This window comes from Jatropha curcas, chromosome 3, assembly GCF_041381405.1.
Source record: "Jatropha curcas cultivar XTBG-Jc1 chromosome 3, XTBG_Jcur_1.0, whole genome shotgun sequence".
Taxonomy (NCBI): Eukaryota; Viridiplantae; Streptophyta; class Magnoliopsida; order Malpighiales; family Euphorbiaceae; genus Jatropha; species Jatropha curcas.
Window position 1 is genome coordinate 7685122 of NC_143153.1, and position 26341 is coordinate 7711462.

The 26341-nt window shown below is 30.1% G+C and overlaps 1 protein-coding gene across 1 annotated transcript; it reads right to left on the bottom strand.

The window, feature by feature from the left end:
* Positions 1 to 656: 656 nt before the first annotated feature.
* Positions 657 to 3793, bottom strand: MYB101 (myb domain protein 101). Its single transcript, XM_012234491.4, has 3 exons — positions 3042 to 3793; positions 1667 to 2675; positions 657 to 1368 (listed from the first exon to the last, which is right to left on the bottom strand). Exons 1-3 carry the CDS (start codon positions 3354 to 3356, stop codon positions 1067 to 1069), a joined length of 1626 nt encoding a protein of 541 aa, XP_012089881.1. The 5' UTR covers positions 3357 to 3793; the 3' UTR covers positions 657 to 1066.
* Between the last annotated feature and the right edge of the window lie 22548 nt (positions 3794 to 26341).

Here is a 26341-nt window from a genome sequence, read left to right on the forward strand (position 1 = left end):
ATAGCAACAAGTCGCAAAGTTCGAGTATTTTTGTAGGTTTAGCCAGTGAAAGGATAATACTACTGTTATTTGTACTAAATAATTTTATTTATTCATTAGGTGTATGGCAGGTCGATAAACAAGATGTAAGTGTTTGATCCTCAATATTTATACAGTAAGATCAACATAAACTTTAAAGTTGGTGAAATCGAAGCATTGAAAAGATGGATTAAACTTGTTTATACTTGATCTACCGGCCCACTTATAAGTGATAATAAATTATAAAGATTAAACTAATAAAGAACAATTTTTGGTTAAAATAGGGGTATAATTTTTTTATTATTCAGCAGGGGAAAGACAGAAGATAAAGTTAGAACAACATTTAGAAAATATCTAATTTTCATGGGTTTGATTCATAGGTGAACCTATAGAACGAGTCTAGGTAATTTTAGTCCTACATAATTATAAATTTTGAATTTAATATTATATGAATTTATATTATTCTATACATATAACAGAGATTGTATGCCTTAAAAATTAAGAGTTCCAAATACCACTTGGAGTTCAAGCATGCATGGAATAAGACTTGCCTACACCTAATCTACAATCATTGATTATCCAAATAAATACCTAAGTTGATTCAAGAAATTAAATAGAGAATTAGAAAACGGTATTAATAGCCACTTTTAACACTGATAAAGTTTAGTGCTATTGCAAATCTATGTTCTACAACCTTTGATATATACAAAGATACACTAACATATAGATAGATATTCCTCTATTGATCTAAATAAATAAAACCGGCATGAAACAAACACTAATTAAAACATTAAATCTAGCAACTGAAAAAAGTTAAAGAAGAAGAAAGAAAGGAGAAAGAAATCCCTGATAGAACCTAACTCTCTAACTAAACGATAAAACCACATAAAGTATCATAATTTCTCTATAGCTATTAAATTCCCTTTTTTCCTCGTCAACATTAGTAAAGTCTCTTTGAAGACTGTCTTCGATTTGGTCCATAAGCGTGGCTATAGACCCGGTCTAAACAAGTAATTTTCACGTAGCTTTTTGGAAAGCAAAGTTCTTATCAGCAAATGCCTGGCATGTTATTCCAATACGAGGATCCAAAGGTCCAGTCAACATTTGGGATGTCATCCGCGGTTGCAACCTGATCGCCAACCTGATGGCCAGCCGGTGAAGTTTCTTGCTGATCAACTTCAAGTCCTCCACCGTCACCTGTCGAGCCAGACGAAAACCCACCGGACATATTTCTACTACGGTACCACTCCGGGAGTGGCGCTGGTGATGGAAAGTCATCAAGTAAGGTTAATAAGTCATCACTCATGGAATTCAATTCCTCCATTGCTTCTTGATCACTTGGTTTCACCCCTATATATGCATATAACAAACATATAATTCACATTTTTGCACATTTTAATTTCTTCAAAATAATTCTTTGTTTAGTCCCTATATGAAAAACTTGCAACACTAGGATTCGATTAGCCAAAAAATACTTATGATTAGCAGTCATGAACTCTAAAATAAGATTAATTCTAGTGTCAAATAAAGGAATTAGATCCCCATAAAACCCCCAGAAAAATTGATAATAAATTATTACAGCAATGTTTTTTTTTTTAATTCACAAAACAAACAAAAATAACAAACAAAAAAGTTGCAAGTAACTCACCAATTGATGATGGAGAAGAGCTAAAATCATCGCAGTAGTGATTTTCACCGGAGGCTTCACCCGGGCCATCTGCCAACGACAACTTAACACGTTTAATAGCTTCTTTCTCTTCTTTATCCTCCTTTGTAAGCTCATTTCTCACTCGTTTCCCTTTATCAGACGCAACCAATAACAACGAATTCTCAACCTTGGATTTTTCTTTACGAGACAGATTTTCGGATTCCATCAACAAAGCATCCAACAAACCACTATTCCTATTATCCTGCTGCATCTCTGCAACCAAGTCAGTTTCACTTGTTATGTCATTGTCATTATTTTTACTTGACGCCTCTCCACCAACGCCACGGCCGCCGCCAGTATTTCCACGCGGTGATGATTGGTCCAAAGGGAGCTCAGACTTCGAATTAGGCATAAGGCCAATTGGTTCAACGTGAGCTCCCATTATTAATGAAGTAAAACTTACATTATTTTCAAAATCGTTAGAATTGTAATGCAACGACGGCGGTAAGGGAGGCGGTGTCGGAATTGCTTGGCTTGAAAAATTTTGGTTAAACGAAGGTATAGAGGTTACCGGTGATGATCTTGCATATTGAGAAAGAGGCAAAGCTAAAGAAGAGTTAGTATTATTATTGTTATTACTGTTAGGGTTGCTATTATCACCAAATGACTTTAATTGGAAAGCGGGATTTGAGTAAAAGGAAGAAAGATGATTTTGCAAAGGATCTAATGAAGATGAGAAGTTAATTGGGTCGAGAAGTGAAAGAGAGGAATTATTATAGGTAGATTTTTGAGACGAAGATAGTAAAGAAGAGAATGGAGAAGAAGAAGAAGAGTTATGGTGTTTTTGTTGTCCTTGTTGATTTTGATGATGTGATTGTTGTTGATGAATACGGAATGGAGAGGGTTCTTCTAGGAATTCTTGCGGGTATATAGGCAAACCAGCTCTTTGTCTTCTTTTCATTCTTGTATTCCAAAAATTCTTGATTTCATTATCTGTTCTACCAGGTAACTGAAATGAAATAAGTAAGAGAATCAAGAAACTAATTAGATGGTAAAAAAAACATCAAAGGAAAATAATATATAATAGTAAGAGGCAGCCAGGCCAAAAAGACATGAGAGATAGAAAGTATTATGGATCGGTTGAGATCAAAACACATGAACAAAATAAAAATAAACAAATAACAATCTTTGCTATTATTTATTTACAATCAAAAAAGACATAAAGTATTAATATAAAGAAGAAGAAGAAGAAGAAGAATTTGATAGATAATACAAATAATCGTGAAGAGAAGGGTGGGGAAAGAAGCAAAAGAAAATGGTGAAATGGAGAAGCAACACAGGCACGTCAAGAGAAATGTATATTATATACACATACCTGAGAAGCCATGCGAGCCCATTTGTTACCGAGTTTTGCGTGAAGTTCGATGATGATTCTCTCTTCTTCAGGGGTAAAAGAACCTTTTTTGAGATTAGGCCTTAAATGGTTAGCCCATCTAAGCCTACAACTCTTTCCACATCTCATCAAACCAGAATTCTTTTGCACAGAATTCCAATTTCCTTCTCCATGTCTTTTTACATACTCTATCAAGATTGCATCCTCTGAAGCTGTCCAAGGCCCCTTCTTTAGACCACCTTGGTTGGTTTTCTGACTCGACTCCACGGATAATGCTCCTCCGTCGTTGCTGATCATTTTGAAAAAACTTTCACCACTCTTTATATGCTCAATTTTTCTTTTCTGTATTGTGTTGTGGCTCTATAGAGGGTTTAAATAGAGCCAAAGAAAATGACTGAGGGTATTTTGATTACGTAATGGGCTTGTTGTCTTCAAGCAATCCTTAATTGCATTTATGTATTTATTTGATAATGGTGGTTGTCCCTTTTCTTTCCTTTTTTTTTTTTTATATTTTTATATTTTTTTTTGGTGTGTTCTCTCCTCTCTCAAAGGTGAGAGAAATGAAGGCAAAAGGAAATAAAGAGAGGAGAGAAAGAGAAAGAAAAAGAAAGAAAATAAATCCCTTGTCCTTCTTGTTCTTCCTCTCTTGTTTCTTTTCTTGATAGGGAGAGTTTGTAGATATAGAGAGAGAAAGAGATCGAAGATGTAGAGAGAGAAAAAAATTGTAAAAATAAAATTGAAAGAAAGGAAGGAAGAAGGAGGAGGGAAAAACTAGGTGTGTTGCTCAATGTTGGAGGTGGTGTTGGGTGGTGCAGGAGCGGAGGAGGAGAGGTGCGAGCTTTGATTTCGCTCCGCTTTGCATGCTAAGCGCTACGTTCTTTATCTTGTGTTTTTCGACGCGTTTTCAAACTCCAATCCCTTTAAAACACACCTTATTACTACAAGAAATACAAACACCACACTTCATCTATGTTGTCCTTAGCCCTTTATTATTGTTAGGAAGTAGAGGGTTCTAGTTCTACTCTAATTTAAGGAAAAGTAAAACATTTTTCTTTTTCAAAATTCAATAATTTTTAAGTAATTCTGTGTTGTTAAAATAAGCTCAGCATACAATCTGCAACGCTTTGGTTGCAGTGGTAAATGAACTCAATTTCTATAAAGTTAAAAATACAAATTCGATTTAAAAAAAACATATTTACTGGAAGAGTAAAAAACATACTTGAACAGTTTGAGATAATTAAACCTCTTTTATATATATATATATATATATATAAAAGTCAGAATACAAGTTATGATACCGGAGCGTACTTGGAAAAAAAAGAAGCTAAAATAGTAGAATTAATCAACTTCAAGTCAATAACAATAAGTGAATATTTTCTTAAAAAAAAAAAAAGAAAAGAAAAAGAACCAATAAGTGAATAACATGGGGAGGATAATATACTCCTCTCTAATTTCCATATATGAAATACATACCATAACCAAATAAAGCAATTGAATGATCCACTTATATACTAAATTAATTATAAATAATATTCTCAACTGATGATATTATTGACCATACACTAAAAAAAAGGACAAAACAATATCTTTCTTTTTTTTTAAAAAAAAAAAAAAAGACTCATTTTAATTGGTTTGATATATAAGACTATCCATACACGCGGTGTAGTCAATAAATTTCTGTAACGGAATTGGTAACTGGACATAGCTAGATTTTCAAAATGGTTAAACAACTTTGTGCACAAATTAATTACTCAGTATTTAAAATAAATTAAAATAAAAACGGCAAAGGTTTTCTTAAATAAAAAATTAAGCTTAATGTTATATGGAAATATGGTGGTTCATTGTTTAAACCCTAATTTTAAATTCCAAAGGATTTTGGCATTTCTATCGTAACGTTACTATTTCCACGTTTAAACTATTTCAAGTATTTCATCTTTGGAAATACACCATCAGACTGTGTCATGCATTATTGTCATTTCGTCTATAAATGAATTCTGACACACCCAATAGGTCTCCACAGGTTTGATACCGCTACTTGTAATCATTTTAGAAATGCAATTTCTCAACCATTAATTATCGTTTTCCTTTCATATAATCTTTTTTTTGAAAACACCTTTCATATAATCTAACTTTGTCATTTCTCATTTTTTCATTAAAATTTGCTTTTCTTTTTTTCTAGTTTATAATAATAAAGATAAATTATTTCCACCTAAGAATATAAATTATTTTACACCCTTTACAGATTTGGTGTTTGATCGATGAAGGATTTGTGACAGTTTTCTTCAAATGCAAAATAAAGACTACACACTCGATTGGCAATTGAAACCTGAAATTCTTCTCTTGAATTTGAACTTAAGTTTTGTCTTTGAACTTGAATTTGAATGGACTTTGTTGGGATTGGACATCCACACAAGAACTTGAATTGAGACGCAACACAACATCAGTAAAGTGAGGGATAAATGAATCAAGACAAATTTACTTTGATATTATATTACAAATTTGAATTGAAAGGATAAAGATAAATGGTAGGATAAGATATTAAAATCCATGAAGATAAAGTGGAGTAATACAAGCTTATTTTGGCTCGAGCCAACCAATTATAAATGATTAATACTAATTAATTAACTAATTAACTTTCCGCCTTTATAGATAGTTTTATAATGAAGTAATAAACAATAACATCAAATTGTTATTAACAAAATCTTATAACTAGTTAATTTTCTCAAAAAATTATAAATTTAATTTACTATGGTATCATGAAAAAAAATTGTAATAATTTAAAGTCTTAGTTATCTTATTTTATTTGTGTACATGTGTTTAAAAATGATAGTGACACACGTGTGATTTGGGTTTTTTTAATATCAGTATTTACCTCACGAGAGTAAATATAAACCTTCTTGCCGAGTTATATAGCAAGTCGAGTTCGGGTCGGATTTTTATTTTGTGCTTCCATATACATCCCATCTTTATATAGAATGGATTTTATTCGTCTCATTCGGGTTGTGTTTTAAGTATGTAGTAAAAATTACCATTTTCATATGCCGTGTATGTGTGTATATGCGTTGGAAAATCCTAATTACTATGAACTTATAAATAGTATATCGCATAGTCTGAGTCGTCATATACCTTATTTATTAGTGCTATTAATTAATATAATATAAAAAATGTATAACAAATAAATATTAAAATTCTCTTTTAAATTTGTATAACCAAATTTCAAATTCATCCTTAGCATTTTCAATTTTCTTCAATCAAGTCTAAAATTAGGGTTAAATATCCTCAACCTTTTTATATTCATTTAATAAAATCAAAATAAACATGATGACTAATCTAATTCCGAACCTTTTTCTTTTCGTCAATTAGATACATTTTTCTAGAGGTAATTATGTTATTTTTATTTAAACTTTTTGATTTTGCTATTTTAGTATTTGAACAGAAAAAATTTAGAATCAAGTGTTCATCGATTAAAAAAAAATTACAATTTGGCAAAAATGGGAATCACTTTTTTCTATGCTAATAATTGAAATAGACAATAATCTTACCAACTTATGGAAATGCAAAGGAAATACTATTTTGTCCATTGAAAAAACAATGAAAAATGTTGTTTTACTTTCCTCATTTATATCACCGCAAAAAAAAAAAAAAAAAAAAAAAAAAAAAAAAAAAAAAAAGATTAGAGTTATAATAATAAACATCCAATATCACAAATCAAAAATTAAAAATATAACACTTTGATATTTTGGGTCTTGATATTTTGGGTCATGAATAGTGTCACTTTGCAGCTTGTTAATAATGGCGCAGTGAGGTGATGGGTGTTTTCTCAACCCGTAGAAAGTACTATTCATAATATTGTTAGATTATGAGATTTTATTCATTACTCAGAATTATGATCATAAATATAAAATATTGTGACTTATTATGTTGTTATTTTATTATTATAATTATTATTATTAAAGCAACTCAATAAACATTTTGTTGTTTATAGTCATAGCTTGCTGTTTATAGTTTCGGGATGCATCTCTAATAAACAGCTTTTGATTTAGGGTACGGGCTTAGATGAGATGTATTGGGAAAGATGGATAGTTTTGTTCAAGGGTATTATTGTAATTACATGTGTGCAGAGATGAGAAATAGTGTAATTTATAAAAATTGATTTGATGTTAAATTGAATGGATTTAAAACGTTTAGAGGTTGGAGGTGTAAATATAGAAAGTTTTAAGTGATGTGATTATGGTCTTTAGATCAAAAAGCACATAATTAATCCTACCCATCCATTTCATTTGAGAAAGAGATGAAGCCCTAAAGACATCACATTCTTTTGTTCTTCCTCCAAAAGTGGCTGAAACTACCTGTTCTTCAATCTCTTTTAATTTTTTTTTTCTTTCTTTACTTGATTTCTCCACTCAAATTATTTTAAGGACTAATACTGTCACCCCAGCCTGGCAACCAGAGGTGCGACAATCCTTGAGTCCAGTTAGGCTTAATGCCATTGGGCACCTCGTACAACCCGCAATTGAATTAGTCTAATTATACATATTGATTTTCATGATTAATTACTTAGTTGGGCTATTATCATATCATTCACATTTAGATAGTTACCATAGATTTTTGGATACATTCTTACACACTTATAATATAGTCATACACCATACCCATATAATACCATTGTTTATGTTCAAACCATACTAATATACTTTACAAAGGTACTACGGAGCAACTAGAGTTCTTTATTCAAGAACATTAATTACTTATATTATCAAACATCTAATTACATTCTTCATTGGTTTTTTGTTGGAAGGAAGAAATCAAGAAGCTGACGAACCTAGATCACCTCTACCTGAAACCACAGACGCTTGAGTGAGTCATCAACTCAATAAAATTATAGTATCAAATATATAGCATATTGGAAATTATTTCAAGGTTCAATAACCATAGTTGCACAAGGAGGTACAACACCATTACAGTCTCTTCAAAAGAGATAAGTCCATATAAAATGATTTAAGTAATCGGATCAATATCGTAGTGCCATATCAATAATATGACAAATAAACATATAGATATCACTGCAGAAAACATATTGCTATGTATATTCCAGTGCTATCACACATTGCACACTTTAAGGCAGTAACTTCTTCCTTTAATTACAAATCTCTATGTGCACATAGCCTGATGGTATAACCTTTATCAAGTTGGAATTTTGTCCTATTAGCTAAACAAATGGCTTGGTATGATCAAATAGGTGTAGAGGCCAAATAGTTATCATAATTCACAATTTTAGTATCACAATTAACAAATGGTTTTAAGTATAAATAATGGTGTGCATTTCATTAAAAGTTTCAATGCAACAAGGAAGGTTTTAAACACTATAATTCACCTTTAACTCGAGAATTTAATTCCTCTCGGCACTTATAAATTTCAAATGATTTCGTGGTAATCCTCGACCTATATTCACATTTAACACATATTGCACATTTAGTTTTGTTTCTAGCTCTTTGCTGACATTTAAGGTTCTTTAATATTTTTATTTACCAAATTTGCATTTGAAATTTTAGGGACAAAAATTACGCATATTGAGCTTTATGTTCATAGTCTATTCACATATATTTCAATATGCTCAATTTAGTGCAAGCTAGTGAAACACAATATTTTTTAGCACACCACGAGTCTATATTCATTGGATTTTATATTTACTTTCTCAAATCCATTTGTGCTGAAATTTTATCAAGTTGTTTCCAACATCTCAGGAGACTTCCCTGTAAATTTCTATGAATTTTAGAGTTCATTTAAGTAGTCAAATAGCCTAAATACAATAGTGAAATTTGTTTAGACTGTCACACTAAGTAGGCTACATTCACTCAGTTACAAATTCACTTAATTTCATCTTTTGGACTTGTACTTTTACCATAAATTTTTACACATCCCAAACTAGCTCTCTATAAAATTTCATTAATTTTGAAACTCATTTACATGTTTAATTTAACAAAACACTGTAGCTGATTTTAAGTAGCTTTATTGAGACAATTTTGGAAATTTGAGTTTCTAGCTTCTCTATGTTCAATTTCTTTCAATCCAAACCAATTAATAACATCCTAAATGATTAATTAACATGTTTAGAAGATAAGTTTCAAGTTTTGATTCTTCCTATAAAAGATTTACACTTAGTAAAATATGAAAATCAAACGCAGAATTTTGAATCTATACTTTTCTTTTAGTTTCATTGTTTTCTCTTCTCTTATTTTCTTGTTAGCTTAACTCTTCCTTTAAATCTCTTGTAGAATCTTGATTTTTAGTTGTGGATGAACTTAAGCAAATAGGAGAATGATAGAAAGAAGGACAAGGAAGAAGTTTATGATTTGGGGATGAAGAGGAAGAGGTGGGCTTTGATTGCTTAGTTTTTATCACATTTTTCACTTGTCATTCTTTCCTTTAGTTTGGAGATGAGTCATCTATTTGTTGTATGTGATAAGTATTATTTTGATAGTATTTTTCACATAGTAATTAAGAATTTTAGTAATTTTAATCACTTTAACTAATTTTTATTTTATTTTATTTATGTTTTTGTTCAAAGCTTTCTTGAATCATAATCTACTTGATCTTAAAGAAATTTGCAGGGTTTTGGCACAGAAAAGAGCAAAATAAAGCAGAAAACTCAGGCCTTAGCATGCCCTGCCTGTGCACATTAGTACGCCCGTGCTGATCTTAAGAAAAATCAAGTAGAGACTCAGACTCTAGCACGGCCCGACCGTGCTATCTGGCACTCCCGTGCCTGAAAGGACCTCAGGCCGCGATGCATTTCATAATGGAAGATAGAGGCCTAATACGCCCTAGCCGTGCTATGGGGCACGCCCGTGCCACAGATTCTTCTCTGGACTTGTTGCGCAGCACGGCCCGTGCTGAACCATCCATAACACTTAGGCTCTGGCACGCCCAGACCGTGCAAAACAGCATGCTCGTGCTATGAATTTGATGTTGTCTTGAATCAAGAAAGCCAGCCAGTTGCTATAACTTACATGGGCCCACCTCAGATACTTTCCTGACGTACAAATCAAGACCTAATCCTACTTAGGGAGATGAAAGAGTCCTAATTGAGAAGAACTCCAAAGCCTAAACAGTTTGTGATCTCCAAAAAGATTTCGTACTTTATAAGGATTCTATTTCCTAAACGGAGTCGGATTTTCTCTCAGGAAGTCTATATAAAGAGAGGCGCCATTCATTGTAAGGGATATCTCCGATTTTTGATAATTTGTGCATATTGTTTCTTTTCTCTCTTAAAAACTTCAAGCATTCAAGATTAGTGCCAAGATTCAAGGAAGTCGTCCATGTATCTGTTTCCTAGTTTTTATTTCTAAACTCTTAATCTTGTTTTACTTTTCCTTATTCACATTGATTATGAAGTTTTATTCAAGTATCATTGAGTTTTATTTAATTACTATATCGAACTAAATCCTCATACTAGGGATTTGATGTAGCTTGAATTCTTTTCCAATTTATAATATTAGATTTGTTTTTCTTTGTTCAAAGTATAATTTATTATTGAACTTAATGCTTCTAGGCAAAGTTTTTCCCCCGGATTGATTTATTTCATTAATTACTATCGTGAGAAGGGTTTTTGATATGAAAAAGATAATAAATTACATGATAATAATAACTTGATGCGGAATCTATATGGTTTGACTCATAAGGGAGTTTTCATAAATTAATGACCTTAGGTTATGAATTCATAAAACAAACCACAAAACTTAATGATTTAATTCATGTTTGATTACACTATTGGAAGATAGGTAATTAAATGGAATTAGAATAGCTAACAAAACATCGGGAGAGCTTATTAGTGATTCTATGGTTGTTTCCCCGACTTGAACAATTAAAATTGATTAACAAACTAATAAAATAAATTGGATAGAGTTAAGTGAAATCAAAATCCCTAGTAGTTTTAAAATCCTTGATTTCTTTCCTTCAAATACTATTGCTTGAGTTATTTTTGTTCTCTTTTAAGTATTCATTCTTCTTACAATAATTCTCCCTTATCACTGTCAGTATGAGAAATAGGTCACCATTTACATGGATAAAATGTCCCTTTTATCCTTTTTAGCCTTTTTAGTCTTTTTAGTTTATTGATAGTCTAGGTGGCTAACTTGGTAATTTAGAATGATAGAGAAAATTTTCATTTAGGTTATGGGAGGATGACGTTATAAGCGAATATACAGAATTGGAACACATACATCGATTTACTACTCCACTACTGGTCAATGTGTGACATTTGCTTCATCTCCAACAGTGGAGACAAGTGACTTGTCCCATGCTCAGGCAAAAAGGATAACCGCACTAGAGATATTATTGCAACGATAGCTTGATATGCTTACACAAATTTATCAGCATCTTTAGATGGAGCTGACACAGACCTCCACAGCTCCTCCATCTGATTCCACTTCATCTACTGCTCCTTTGGGTTAGATTCGATCCCATTCCTACTGTTTCTGCTACTGTGATAATTGGGCCTGATGGGTGTTTTGATGCATTTACTGTCACTGGATTCCATGCTGATCGTACTCCAAATAATGCAGAGAATGGTCAATATGAGGGCCTTGATTAGTATCCATCCTAATAAACTAGTATCATCTCTATTTAAATATTTAAAAAATATAACTAAATGTTAGGGGACCTTTTTTTTTGTCCCTTTAGCTTTGTAATTTTAATCCAGTATCTAACATGTTTGCTAAATTGAATTGTGAGATATTATAAATATATTAGAGCTTTATTATAGTATGTGTGTTGAATTAGTATTGTTGATAATTATAGATTTTAATACTGACAGTGCTTTCGCAAGTGTACGAAATCGCTACAAGTAATATATGATGATTAGAGTATCGTTCCCACGAGGATTGTATACCAATTACCAAAATTATATAACCTATTATTATTTAAACGATAAATGAAGAATTTGTTTCAAGAATTTAAATTCAACAAATAAAATAAAAAGAAATCAAGCAAGCAATATTTGATTAAAGAAATCAAGGATTTAAAACTACTAGGGATTTTGATTTCACTTAATTCTATCCAATTTATTTTATTAGTTCATTAATCAATTTTAATTGTTTAAGTAGGGGAAACAACTCTAAAATCACTAACAAGCTCTCCCGATGTATTGTTAGCTATTTTAATTCCGTTTAACTACCTATCTTCCAATAGAACAATCAAACATGAGTTAAATCATTAAGTTTTATAATTGTTTATGAATTCATAAATTAAAGTTGTTAATTCATGAAAACCCTCATGAGTCAAACCATATAGCTTCTGCATCAAGTTGTTATTCTCATGTGATTCATTAACTTTTTCATATTAAAATTCCTTCTTCCGATAGTGATTAATAAAATAAATCAATCCAATGGATAACCTCTGCCTGAAGCATTATGTTTATCAATGAATCATAACTTAAACAAAGAAAAACAAATCTAATATTTTAAATTGGAAAAGAAGTTAAGCTACATCAAATCCCTAGTATGAGAATTTAGTTAGACGTAGTACTTAAATCAAACTCAATAATACTTGATAGATATTCCATAATCAATAAGAATAATGAAAGAAATAAATAAGATTAAGAGTTTAGAAATAAGAACTAGTTAACAATTGTCGAATGGCTTCCTTGAATCTTTGCACAACTTTTGAATATTTGAACCTTTGAAGAAATAAAACTATGTACAAGACTAAGAGAATGAGATGGAATGGAGTAGAATGATATGAGATATGATGGTATGAGATCCTTTCTCTCTTTATATAGACTTCTTGGGAGAGAACTTCTACATTGTTTAGGGAATAAATTCCACCTTGTTTAAGGAATAAAGTTCTCATTAGACCTTAAATTTCTCTCAATCATGTCTCTTCCATGTGCATAGATTAGAACTTGATTTGCATGTCAAGAAAGTATCCAAGGTGAGCTCATGAAAATGATAAGGAATGGTTGGAAATTTTGACTCAAATCAGCACTTGGTATTTAGCACGAGCATGCTAGGAAGCACGGTCTGGGCATGCCAAGTTCTGAGTCTATGGGGAGTTAAGCACGGGCCGTGCTTAGAGGCACGCTTGGATAAGGACTTATGGCACGGGCGTGCTAGGGAGCACGACTTGGGCGTGGTAGGCTCTGAGTCTCCACTTGATTTTCCTTGATTCCAGCACGGGCGTGCTGATGTGCAAGGCTTGGGTGTGCTAGAGCCTGAGTGTTTTGCTTTATTTTGCTCTTCTCTATGCCAAAACCCTACAAATTTCCTTAAGATCAAGTGAATTATGATTCAAGGAAACTTTTATATGAAAACATAAATAAAATTAAGATAAAAACTAAATAAAGTAATTAAAAATACTAAAAACTCTTAATAAAACTATATTGAAAATACTATAAAAATAACACTATCAAAATTCCCCAAACTTAAATCATTGCTTGTCCACAAGTAACAAAATTAAAAGCTAACAAAGCTAGCTTAATATAGTAGGGAATAATTATTCACAATTTCAATAAGTATCAAAAGTCATTAACATTAGAATAGATCATGTGTTTCCTATGCAAATTATATTCTAGCAAAAATTAATTTTCAATAAAAACACATTCCTTAATTTAAACATAAGTTAACAAGATTTTTAACACCAACAATTATTCAACTTATGACAAATAGAGTATGAATTTTCACAAAAATCATTTAACCTTTAAATAAGAGGTTTAAATATAAGTTCATCATTCCCATAGGCAAAATTAGTCATCCCTTCTCCACAATTATAATGCATACAATTTAAAAAATCAAAAGGTCTTTATTTAGGTTGTAGTGGGATTTTAGGGATAACATGGTAGATAAAAGTACAAAGAATGTTTAATATCAGGATTTTCATTTATATTAAAAATGAATTTTGATTTGTAAAGGGAGATTAAATTGAAGTTCCTTACTAGCTCAAAATTAGAGGTAATTTTTGGCAATGTCTCTTCATAGCACTTTTGATAATTTCTCCCTTGCTAAAGTTCCTCAAACTTGAATTCTTGATTAATTGCTTCTCTTATGGGGTGTTTCTTTCTTTTCATTTTTTTTATTTTTTTATTTTTTTATTATTACTTTTTTTTTTTTTTTTGCTTTCCTCATTTGCTAGTATTAATGAAATTTTCTCCCTTTGTTGCTATGTTTTAACAAAAATCAAATCCTTCAATTACACATTATTGCACTTAGGGTAGAAAATTAATTTGGTTTAATGACTAAGTTTAAATATGGGTGAACAATAAATTTTTGATATAGGCTTCAAATTGGTTGCAAGAGTCATATTTTAACTTAGGTGGTCTAGGCTAAATATGAAGTTTTAACAAAGAATGATAAATCATCTCTTTATAAATGTAAGCATTTAAAATTTTTGTCTTGAAGAGAATTTTAATTTGTTCTGGGAATACGAAAGTTAAATAAATTTTGATTAAAACACATCTATATATCATAGAATTCACAAATTAGTGTTTATAATCTTAGAAACAAATAGTTAAATCAAAGAATCATGTTAAGTCAAAAATTAAAATTTAAGCTAAAAAATAATTAACTTGGAAGAACAACTAAATTCATTGCAAGTTAATGAATTATGATAATTTTTAAACTTGCTCACAATTATTCCTACCATATTAAACTAATGAAATAAACAAACAAAAAAAAAATAAAATTTTAACTAAAATTTTCCTTTCCCAACTTAATCTAGCACATTGTCCCCAATGTGTGCAAAAATAAGACAAATTCCCTAAACTTATCATAAATCATCAATGCAAGGTAAGAAAACAAAAAGAAAGTGGAAAACACCTTACCACCATTGTATTGACAAATACAATAAAAGACAAGGAAACAAAGGGCATGGTTCTAATGGCTAAATTCTTAAAATGGGAAAGAACAACATAAACTAATAATAATAATAATAATAATAATAATAATAATAATAATATAGACCTAATTTTTAGGGAAAGGGAAACAAATAATAAAAAAATGGAAAAAAATTCTATAAAAATAATTAAAAGCAAATAATTAAAAAAAAGTGAACGTAAGAAAAAAAAAGAAAGAAAGAAAGAAAGAAAGTAAAAATAGGTAGAGTAGGACAAAAGAAAGAAAGTAAGAAAGAGAAAGAAAAAAAAAATAGAGTAGGAAAAAAAAAGTTGCACAGCCAAAGTAAAAAAATAGAGTAGGAAAAAAATAGGTAGAGTAGGACAAAAGAAAGAAAGTAAGAAAGAGAAAGAAAAAAAAATAGAGTAGGAAAAAAAAGTTGCACAGCCAAAGTAATGAGGTGCACCTGACCGTGCTGCCTGGGAGTGCTAGGTAGCATGGGGGTGCTGAGAAGCACGCCCTGACCGTGCTAGAGTCTAAGTATGGACGTATTTTTCTCTAAAAACAGCACGGGGGTGCTAGGCAGCACGCCCCACCCGTGCTAGAGCCTGACCTTGGCACTTCCAATCAATTTTGCAGTCTCTTTAATTCGTTTTTGACCTGCAATATGAGTACAAAACACTAAAATAAAAGAAAATAATGATTTAAAGATGGGAGAACAAAACGAAAAATACAAGTAATAATAAAATAAAATAAAATAAAGATTGCAAAGGAAGAGAAAGAAAATGATGGGGTGCCTTCCATTAGCATTTTGTTTAAAGTCTTTAAACTCGACTTTCGATAACTTTATCAAATAACGGCATTCGCCCATAGTATGTATCATGTAGTATCACACATGGGTCTTGGTTGAAAATGCCCTCAAGATTGGCTAGTTTGAGAAAATTTTTGCTCGTCTTATCAACAACATCTCGCTTTGAATGATGAACTTGGGGAAAAACCTGTATTAGATCATGGAGAACACAATTTATTAAATGTGATATTATTGGAAATAAAGGATCTTCCGGTGGTGTATATAAAAAGACCATTGACGAGCTCAAATCAATAGTCTCAATTATTTTTTCATTCACCAATATTGTTTTCTGCTTTTTTTCATTTGAACTCTTACCCAAAGTCCCTTCCAACTGTACCTCACTGTTTTTATGGTCATTAATAATCATGTCTGGAAACAAGAAATTGAGATTTAATCTGTCTTCAAAGGAATAGGATTTTTCACATGTAGGCTTTACTTCTTCTAAATATGCAATTTCCCATGAAGTTTCCTCAGAATTCACCTTGCACTCATCATCCTGATATCCATTAATTGCCATGGTTATCAATTCCGTTGCTTGTACCTCTAAATTCTTTATTGCTGATTGATGGATCTTAAAACTCTCCCGAGTTTCATTTATAAATTCAATGTGAGAATTAGTAAGGGCAACAATCAAATCCTCTAAATTCTTTTGCTTTTGTTCTTCATACTCAAAATTTTGAGGATATTGGTGATTCCAACCCTGCAGTGAATGATCCAATGCCAACGGTAGTCAAAATCTGTCATATCATTTAACATGTAAAGTACATCTTCATAGCTGCTTTCCAGAAGGTGAATACCGGTTGCAGAAAATCCATTATCTACCCAATTTCTAGTTTTTTCATTTAATCCACAATAGAATATGTAAGTGAGATATTTATTTGTAAAATTATGACAAGGAAATCTCTCCAATAATTCATTAAATCTTGCCCAAACTGCATAAAATGGCTCTAAATGTTGTTGAATAATTTGCGACTACTTGTTGATGAAACATCTCAAAATACTTCGCAAGAAAGATAAAAAAAATCGATAAAATAAAGAAAAACTACAAATAATATAAACAGATAACCAACAAAAAAATGTCTAAATTAATAATAGATTAATTAATATTGATATTGGTAACGCCATTCCCCGGCAACGGCGCCAAAAACTTGACAGTACTTTCGCAAGTGTACGAAATTGCTACAAGTAATATATGATGAGTAGAGTATCATTCCCACGAGAATTGTATACCAATTACCAAAATTATATTAACCTATTATTATTTAAACGATAAATGAAGAATTTGTTTCAAGAATTTAAATTCAACAAATAAAATAAAAAGAAATCAAGCAAGCAATATTTGATTAAAGAAATCAAGGATTTAAAACTACTAGGGATTTTGATTTCACTTAATTCTATCCAATTTATTTTATTAGTTTATTAATCAATTTTAATTGTTCAAGTAGGGAAAACAACTCTAAAATCACTAACAAGCACTCCCGATGTATTGTTAGCTATTTTAATTCCGTTTAACTACCTATTTTCCAATAGCACAATCAAACATGAGTTAAATCATTAAGTTTTGTAGTTGTTTATGTATTCATAAATTAAAGTTGTTAATTCATGAAAACCCCCATGAGTCAAACCATATAGCTTTCGCATCAAGTTGTTATTCTCATGTGATTCATTAACTTTTTCATATTAAAAATCCTTCTTCCGATAGTGATTAATAAAATAAATCAATCCAAGGGATAACCTCTACCTGAAGCATTAGGTTTATCAATGAATCATAACTTAAACAAAGAAAAACAAATCTAATATTATAAATTAGAAAAGAAGTTAAACTACATCAAATCTCTAGTATGAGAATTTAGTTAGACATAGTACTTAAATCAAACTCAATAATACTTGATAGATATTCCATAATCAATAAGAATAATGAAAGAAATAAATAAGATTAAGAGTTTAGAAATAAGAACTAGTTAACAATTGGCATTGGATGGCTTCCTTGAATCTTTGCAAAACTCTTGAATACTTGAACTTTTGAAGAAATAAAACTATGTACAAGACTAAGAGAATGAGATGGAATGGAGTAGAATGATATGAGATATGATGGTATGAGATCCTTCCTCTCTTTATATAGACTTCTTGGGAGAGAACTTCTACATTGTTTAGGGAATAAATCCATATTGTTTAGGGCATTAATTCCACCTTATTTAGGGAATAAAGTTCTCATTAGACCTTAAATTTCTCTCAATCATGTCTCTTCCTTGTGCATAGATTAGAACTTGATTTGCATGTCAAGAAAGTATCCAAGGTGAGCTCATGAAAATGATAAAGAATGGTTGGAAATTTTGACTCAAATCAGCACTTGGTATTTAGCACAGGCGTGCTGGGAAGCATAGTCTGGGTGTGCCAAGTTCTGAGTCCATGGAGAGTTCAGCACGGGCCGTGCTTAGAGGCACGCTTGGATAAGGACTTGTGGCACGGGCGTGCTAGGGAGCACGGTTTGGGCGTGCTAGGCTCTGAGTCTCCACTTGATTTTCCTTGATTCCAGCACGGGCGTGTTGATGTGCACAGCTTGGGTGTGCTAGAGCCTGAGTGTTTTGCTTTATTTTGCTCTTTTCTGTGCCAAAAACCTACAAATTTCATTAAGATAAAGTGAATTATGATTCAAGAAAACTTTTATATGAAAACATAAATAAAATTAAGATAAAACTAAATAAAGTAATTAAAAATACTAAAAACTCCTAATAAAACTATATTGAAAATACTATAAAAATAACACTATCAAATACCACATTAAAGCAAGTTAATTATGCAAATTTAGGCAAAACTTTTTAAGTTTTTTTATGGAATTACCTACAAAATGGCATTAAGTTAGCAACGAAGTAAATTTATTTTATTGAAATATATATTAAATTTGATGAAGAAATAATGATAATTTAACATAAAAATAAATTTATTTTATTAAAATTTATATAAATTTTAATGAAAACAACAATAATTTACCAACAAAACAGTGACAAAATAACAAAAATAGCAATAAAATTAATAAAAAAATTCAAAAAAAAACACTGATAAAATTTATCTAATTTTTATAATAAAATTACCACCACACGAAACTAATTTACCGATAAAATTTTTTTTTTTTTTGGCTAAAAAAAATAGCGACAAATATTTTACTAACAAAACTTGTTTATCGATATTTTGTAGGTAATACTGAAATAGCAATAAAATTTTTTTTTGCTAATTTCTTTTTTTCTTGTGGTGTAGATAACAAGTTAATATGTGTAATATTGAGTTTTTAAGATGAGTGTATGAGGTTAGGCATGGCCACGGTTCCGGAACCGGCGGTTCCGGTTCCAGAAAAGCTGGAACCGGAACCGAACCGAAATTGGCCGGTTCCGGTTCCGGTTTGGAACCGTCCGGTTCCGGTTCCGGTTCCGGTTCCGATCCGATTACAAAACCGACGGTTCCGATTGGTTTTCCGGCGAATCGCATAATTTGAAATTTTAAATTTTTAATACCGGTTTAAAAAAAAAAATTATATTAACATAAAAAATTTAAAAATACTGTTAAAAAATTTTAAAATATCAAGACCAACTAAAAAAAAAATTATTTGAACATAAAAAATTTAAAAATACACCTAAAAAATTTCAAATTTTTAAGACCGGTTTAAAAAAAAATTTGAACTGATTTTTTTTTTTTTTAAGTTTGAACATAATGATTTTTTTTAAAAAAAAATTTGAATTGATTTTTTTTTTTTAAGTTTGAACATAATGATTTTTTTTAAAAAAAATTTGAACTGAATTTTTTTTTTTTTTAAGTTTGAACATAATTTGAAAAAAAAAAAAAATGGGCTTGAACTTAATTTTTTAAAAAAAAAAAAAAAATTAAGTTGCCTACGTATCCTCTTGGGGTTTAGAGGAATCAAAGCCCACGTAGTTCTTACTTACCTTATATCAATATCACCCCTTTTACCTTAATCGCTATTTGCACCACCGGTTGATGTTCCCGTTGAGGACCCATCGTATAAATCAAATAAATCTTCATTTTCGTTTGGATTTTCTTGGGCTCTTAGTTCGGCTTTGGTCCAATCATCCACGCACGCTTGTGCTTCTAATGAATCGGGTGTCATACGAGATCGTGTTTCATCAAGTATGTTACCTCCTTGACTAAAAGCTTGTTCAACCGCAACAGTGGAGACCGGAGCTGCTAAAATTTGTTTTGCAAGTAAAGAAAGAATTGGAAAAGTATTTGCGTGACGACTCCACCAATCTAAAATTGGAAAATCTGCATCTGCATAATCATCACCAAACTCAAAAGAAGTTGTTAGATAATTATCAAATTCTGAAATAGAATTGGATTCCCTTGTTCTTTTTTGTCTTTGCAATAAAACTTGTTGGGCAACACCAACACCACTTACCCTTTGTGTTGAAAATTGTGGAATATTAGATTGAGAAGAAGTAGAAATAGAAGTAGATGTAGATGAACTAGAAACTTGAATAAATTCATTATATAATTGCATAATATTTTGTTTAACTTCATGCATTACTACATTTATATTAACATTATCTTCTACATCAAGATTTAATACATCATAATAAATAGTCAAATAATCACATAATACATCCATTCTACATCTAGGATCAAATACAATAGCAACAAGATAAAGAGGTGGTATATTTTTAAAATAAGATAACCATTTTTTTTTCATTGAAAAAATACAATCTTTTAATAAATCATCATTTTGAAATTCTTGGAGTGCAGTAACAATATTAATACACATAGGTAAAAATAAATTAGATGTGGGATAATAAACCCCACTAAATTTATAGGTAGCATCATTAAAAATTTTTAAAATATCTAAAATTTTTGCACAAATCTCCGAATTTTGTGGATATAAATTAATATCCTCAATATTATTAGTAACAAAAAAACATAATAATTCTTTATAAGAAAAAGACTCGTTTAGTAATTCATATGTTGAATTCCAACGAGTTGGGACATCCCTTGGAAAACGTTTTGGTCTTTTATTATTTTCTTTACAAAATTTAGCCCAACTTTTCATTACTTGGGGATGTGTCCATAAATATGAAATAGCTTTTTTAATTGGAGAAATAAAACAATCAATAATTTTTAAACCATCTTGTACACATAAATTTAAAACATGGCATGCACATCTTATATGAAAAAATTTACCACCAATATTTGGTTCACAAATTCTTTTAACTTCAATAATAGACCTAGTATTTGCAGAAGCATTATCAAATGAAATTGAAAAAATTTTTTTTTTCAACTTATATTCATCTAAAATTGAAACAATTATTCTATAAATATTATTTGCAGTATGTTTATCATCAAAAACACGAAAACCAATAATTCTTTTTTGAATTTTCCAATCATCATCAATCCAATGACATGTAATACCCATATAAGAATGCATTTGCCAATGATCACTCTAAACATCACAACAAATTGAAACACGAATTTTCAATTGAGAAAATAAAAGCTCTAATTCTTTTTTTCCTTTATTATACAAAGAAATAATAGTTCGTTTTACTGTATTTCTTGGTACTCTTTTAGCACAAGGATTTAAAGCTTTTTGACAATAATTATTAAAACCTACTTTTTCACCAAAACTAAAAGATAAATGTTCCATAGAAATCATTTTTGCTAATTCTTCTTTTTGTATTTTTTCAGAATATTTAAATAAAGAAAGGTTAGAAGTGTACCCGGAAATTTGTTGTTGAGACCGATCAACTCCTATTTTTGTTGGATGTTTTGCCTCCAAATGCTTCCAAAATGATCCATAGCCGCCCGCTTGTTTAAATTTATAAGATTTTCCACAATAATTGCAAATTACATCATACATTTTCTCACCTTTGAATTTTTTTGTGAAATGAATGGAGAATATGTCGGAACTTTGTCTTGCTCTTGTAACAATTTTTGCTCGTTGCTCTTGCTCTTGCTCTTCATCTTCTTGAAATTGCTCATTAAATTCGGATTCTTGAGTTGGAATATCCAAATTTTCATTTGGAAAACCCTCAAAATTAAATTGGTCGGGAATCATATCATAGATGTCGTTTGTAGGGATAGATGATTCTCCAATTTTTCCCTTGCCCTTACCCGAATTTGAGTTTCCTCCACTTGCCATTATATGATAATAAAATATAATTTGGAAAATTGAATAAAAAAAATTAGAGAGAATAATTACCTTAATAAGAGATAAATGTTGAGTAGAGAAAAATAAATGAATAATATAGAGTAGAGTGTAGTATATTGTAGAGAGAGTAAGTAGAGAGTGTAGTATATTGTAGAGAGAGTAAGTAGAGAGGGTTGAGATTTTTTTGTAATGAATTTGTAAATAAAATGAGGTATTTATAATAAATCCAAAAATTCATTTTTCCAAAAATACCCTTCAAACTAGCTGTTATGTAGCCGTTTATGACAGTTGGGAGGGGTAATTAAGACATTTAACAACAAATTAAAAAAAAAAAAAAAAAAAAAAAAAAACAAAAATCTGACAGTTACAACGGCTAGAACCGCCGGTTCGAACCGGTTCGAACCGGCGGTTCTAACCGGCCGGAGAACCGGCGGTTCCATTCCGGTTCCGACCGGTTCTATGGAACCGCCGGTTCTGGTTCCACATTTGCTGGAACCGGAACCGAACCGGAATTTTCCGGTTCCAGTTCCGGTTCGTCCCGGTTCCGGTTCTCACCGGTTCCGGTTGCGGTTCCGGGCCGGTTCGAACCGACGGTTCCGGTTCCCGGAACCGCAATATGGCCATGCCTGTATGAGGTGGACCGCTGGTATGGATTAATCTAATTAGATTTTTAATGTTAGGCTTCTGTTGTAATTTTTTTAAGTAGTAACATTTCATTATTCAAAAATTAATTTTTTACTCATTCCATTCTTAAATACTTGTTACATTTGAAAAAAAAAATATTATATATGTTCCCAAATATTTTTAGAGGTGTATTTCTGCATTAGTGAGTGTTTGAGTTTGTAAATGTGAATTTCTATGCAAAATACGGAAGGAAATAAATGTAGAATTTATTCCTTAGATCCCATTTTTTGTTTCTTGGTGTTGTTATTCGAGGAATAAGAAGGGTTTTTATTTGAGGAAGAGTAACGTAGAAAGTGAGTTATTCTGATTATATTTATTCTCTGGACTCCTTTTGAATTAATTTGTTATTTTTTATTATTTTATGTCAAATAAGTTATTTTATTGGGCTAAAAAAATTTAGAATTGTCATGTTTATGACAATTACCGGTACATTAGAGCTTTTTTTCCAGCTCATGGCGAGTACAACTCACGTGTGTAATGTTAGCCCAGTGAAATATGTAATATATACAAAATAAAAAAAGTATAAGGTTATAATGGGTCATTAGCAAATTATAGGGGGCCACAAGGTTTTTTTAACGAAAGTACAAAGAGAGCAAATTATGCAGCTGGCCATTGTTTTTCTTTTTTATTATTTATTAAACTTTTGGAAAATCTTGTTTCCTCCTAAAATGCAATGAACTTTTCTAAATTTTCATATATTAATTTTTTTTACATGACACTAAATTAATATGAGATATTTCTATTCATGTGAAAGTGGATGATTAAAACATGATTTTAATATAAATGGTAGGATACTTAAAATTATTTTATATGTATAAATAATATAATTTGTAATTAAATCTGATATGAAAAGAAGTTTTGAAGTTATATTTTTAAAGCAATTGATGGTTTTTATGAATTTTATAATAAATTTCTAAAAAGCATAAATATTAAATTTTAAATTAAAAATTAATGGGAGTAGTGCAAATTCAATTAGTAATCATTATAGTATTGAGATAATGCAATTATTATTAATGTGTTCGATTAATGTTAATATTGTTTTGAAATCTAATAGATCGATAAAGTTGTTTTTATATAAAGTCAAGTTTATTATAGATAAATTCAAAAAAGATTAAGTTTTAAATTATTTTTCATAGATCACAAATAGAGTTGAAGTCAAATAATTTAAATTACATAAACTATAAAATAATTTTAATAAAAAAAAGTTGAGTTATGTATATATTATAACTAATAATGTAGGAGTATATGAAAACTAAATTATGAAGTATATTATGATCATAACTCAGCAAACTTAAAATATTATTTACGTAATGATCTTATAAGGTACATATATATTTTTTAATTTCATTTTAAAAGGTAAATATTAGCTCAATAATTTTTTTTAAATTAAATAAACATTTATTTTAATTATTTATGAAAAGAATATAGAATATTTGATAATTTGTTGCTGAACTTCTCACATTGATGTCTTTAGATTGGTAAAATAGGTTTTATTATAAAATAATAAATATAATTAAATAATAAATGAATAAGGAATTACTGATTTTATAAGTAGCAAATTATTAGATATTTTTAGATCTAATGACTCATATTTAAATAGTTTAAATCGAATAAAAGATAACTAACTATTTTTACTGATCTATACAGAATTTCTTGTTTCGATACAGAAGGTTTATCCATTTTTTATAATTAAAATTAATTGTTGTCGAAAATAAATGATAAAATTATTTAATTTATTTTTCAAAAGAAAATGATGAATTTATTATTTAAATTAAATAATCATTTACTCTTACATAAATTAAATTAAATTTACGGTTTTTCTAACAGGTGCATCCTTCCACTCGTTGACTCTCCTTACTCAATAAATCCCAGGTGAAACTGCAATTTTAGATACAGAATATTATTTTGAAGGAAGAGCCATGTTGTCTAAATTTAAAAAAAAATCTCCGCCTTCTATTCTTCTTCTTCTGTTTTTTTTTTTTTTTTTTTTTTTTTTTTTTTGAAATTTTGAAACCGCCCTTCTCTTCTTCATCTCCTCTTTCTCTCTTCAATGAAAATTAATCATAGCTGTGTACGCAGAACCAAAAGAAAACATTCGGCTAATCACTCTCTCATCTTCTTTTATTTTCCTTCTTTTACCTTCGACAAAAGAAAAAAAAAAAGGAAAAAAAACAAATCTGGCCTCTATCACCAACGCTCGGTCTCTTTCTCCAGTTTATTCACCGACGAAAATCATCAAGTGTTAGGAAGCGAGCTAAGTGAAGCTCCTCGACTAGCCATCAGAAAGGCCGTGAATAACCGCCATATCTGACTTCTTTTCCAAAATAAAGTATACATTTGAGACTAATTTCTTCAAACTGGTAAGAACTTTCCCTTTTGATCAAATACTTGTAGTTTTGCTATTATTAGCTGAAAATTTGTATGTAAATTAGTCGCCGTTTGGCTATTTTACCTGAATTTGCTTTTGCATGTGCTGCTTATGTTTGCCGTTTTGTTTCTCTTCTTCTTTAGATTTTGCGAATTTAATGTTTGTTGAGGCGGAGGTGCAAACTTGGTTTAAGCTATGTAGACAATGTCATGTTGTTTAGAATATAACAAAACTATATATTATTTTTAAATGTATCATCTAATTTTTCATAAACAAAATTGAAGCTTGGATATCAACTTGAACTGTATTAGCACACCATATCTCAATTAAAATAAATAAGTAAATGAAAGTACTTAGTGATTCATAATTCACTTGAGGTTCAAAGGACCGATAACCTCGGAGGCAAGAGATTCATGACGCTATTTATAAATTTACAATTAATTATTATTGTAAATTGATTGTATTGGTTTGATTATGATATAAATAAAAAAATATAAAAAAGCTTATTCATACACAAATAACTAAACAGCTAAGTTATTAGGATAATTGAAACTTGAATTTTCAATGTTGCACTGACTATTTTTATGTACGGCATCTCAACATAACGATAGTGGCTATCTATGTTTCTCAAAAAATCTGAAAGGTATTTTTTTTTTTTTTTCACCAAAGGTCACCGGTGGTCACCATTTTTCCTTTTTTTCAAACAATTCTCAAATTTTTATACAGATTTGAGTTATTGTTATCCAAATATTAGAATTTATTATAGCTCATATTTTGAAATTTTGTTTTCAAATCTAGTTTTGAGTTATTGTTATCACTATTATGATGATTTTGTGTAGCGTCTTTTATTATTTGGATAGTTATATAGAAAAAAGTGTGGGTTTCCTCTCCAATAGAAGTAAGAAATTTAAAGGTAATCAGATTAGACTTGTAGAAAGACTATGGAGTCTAACAGTATCCATGAATAGCCACTAAATAGAGTAAGCGATTGCCGATGACACAAATATTATGATTTGTCAACTCAATCAGATATTTGTATAAATGATTTATTATTAGACTTTCTATAAAAAAAATATAAAAATATATTGATCTGTTTATTAATGAAATTTCTAATTTGATTTCTTCTAAGAAAAAACTAAACACGTAAGTTAAACAAAAAGTAGAATCTCAACTAAAATAGAAAGTTAATACATTCCTAAACTTATAAAAATACTTAACCTAATACAAAAGTAATTTTTAATAACCCATCAGCTACAGAATGTTGACAAAATAAATAACTGCGGTTTTAACCAGAACCAAACGTGATGCTCCTGCAATTTGTATCAATGATATTTTTGTGAATCGGCAAGACTAATAAAGGTATTTTAGAAACTCAATATTAGAGACTCGCAAGCTGAAAGGAAATCG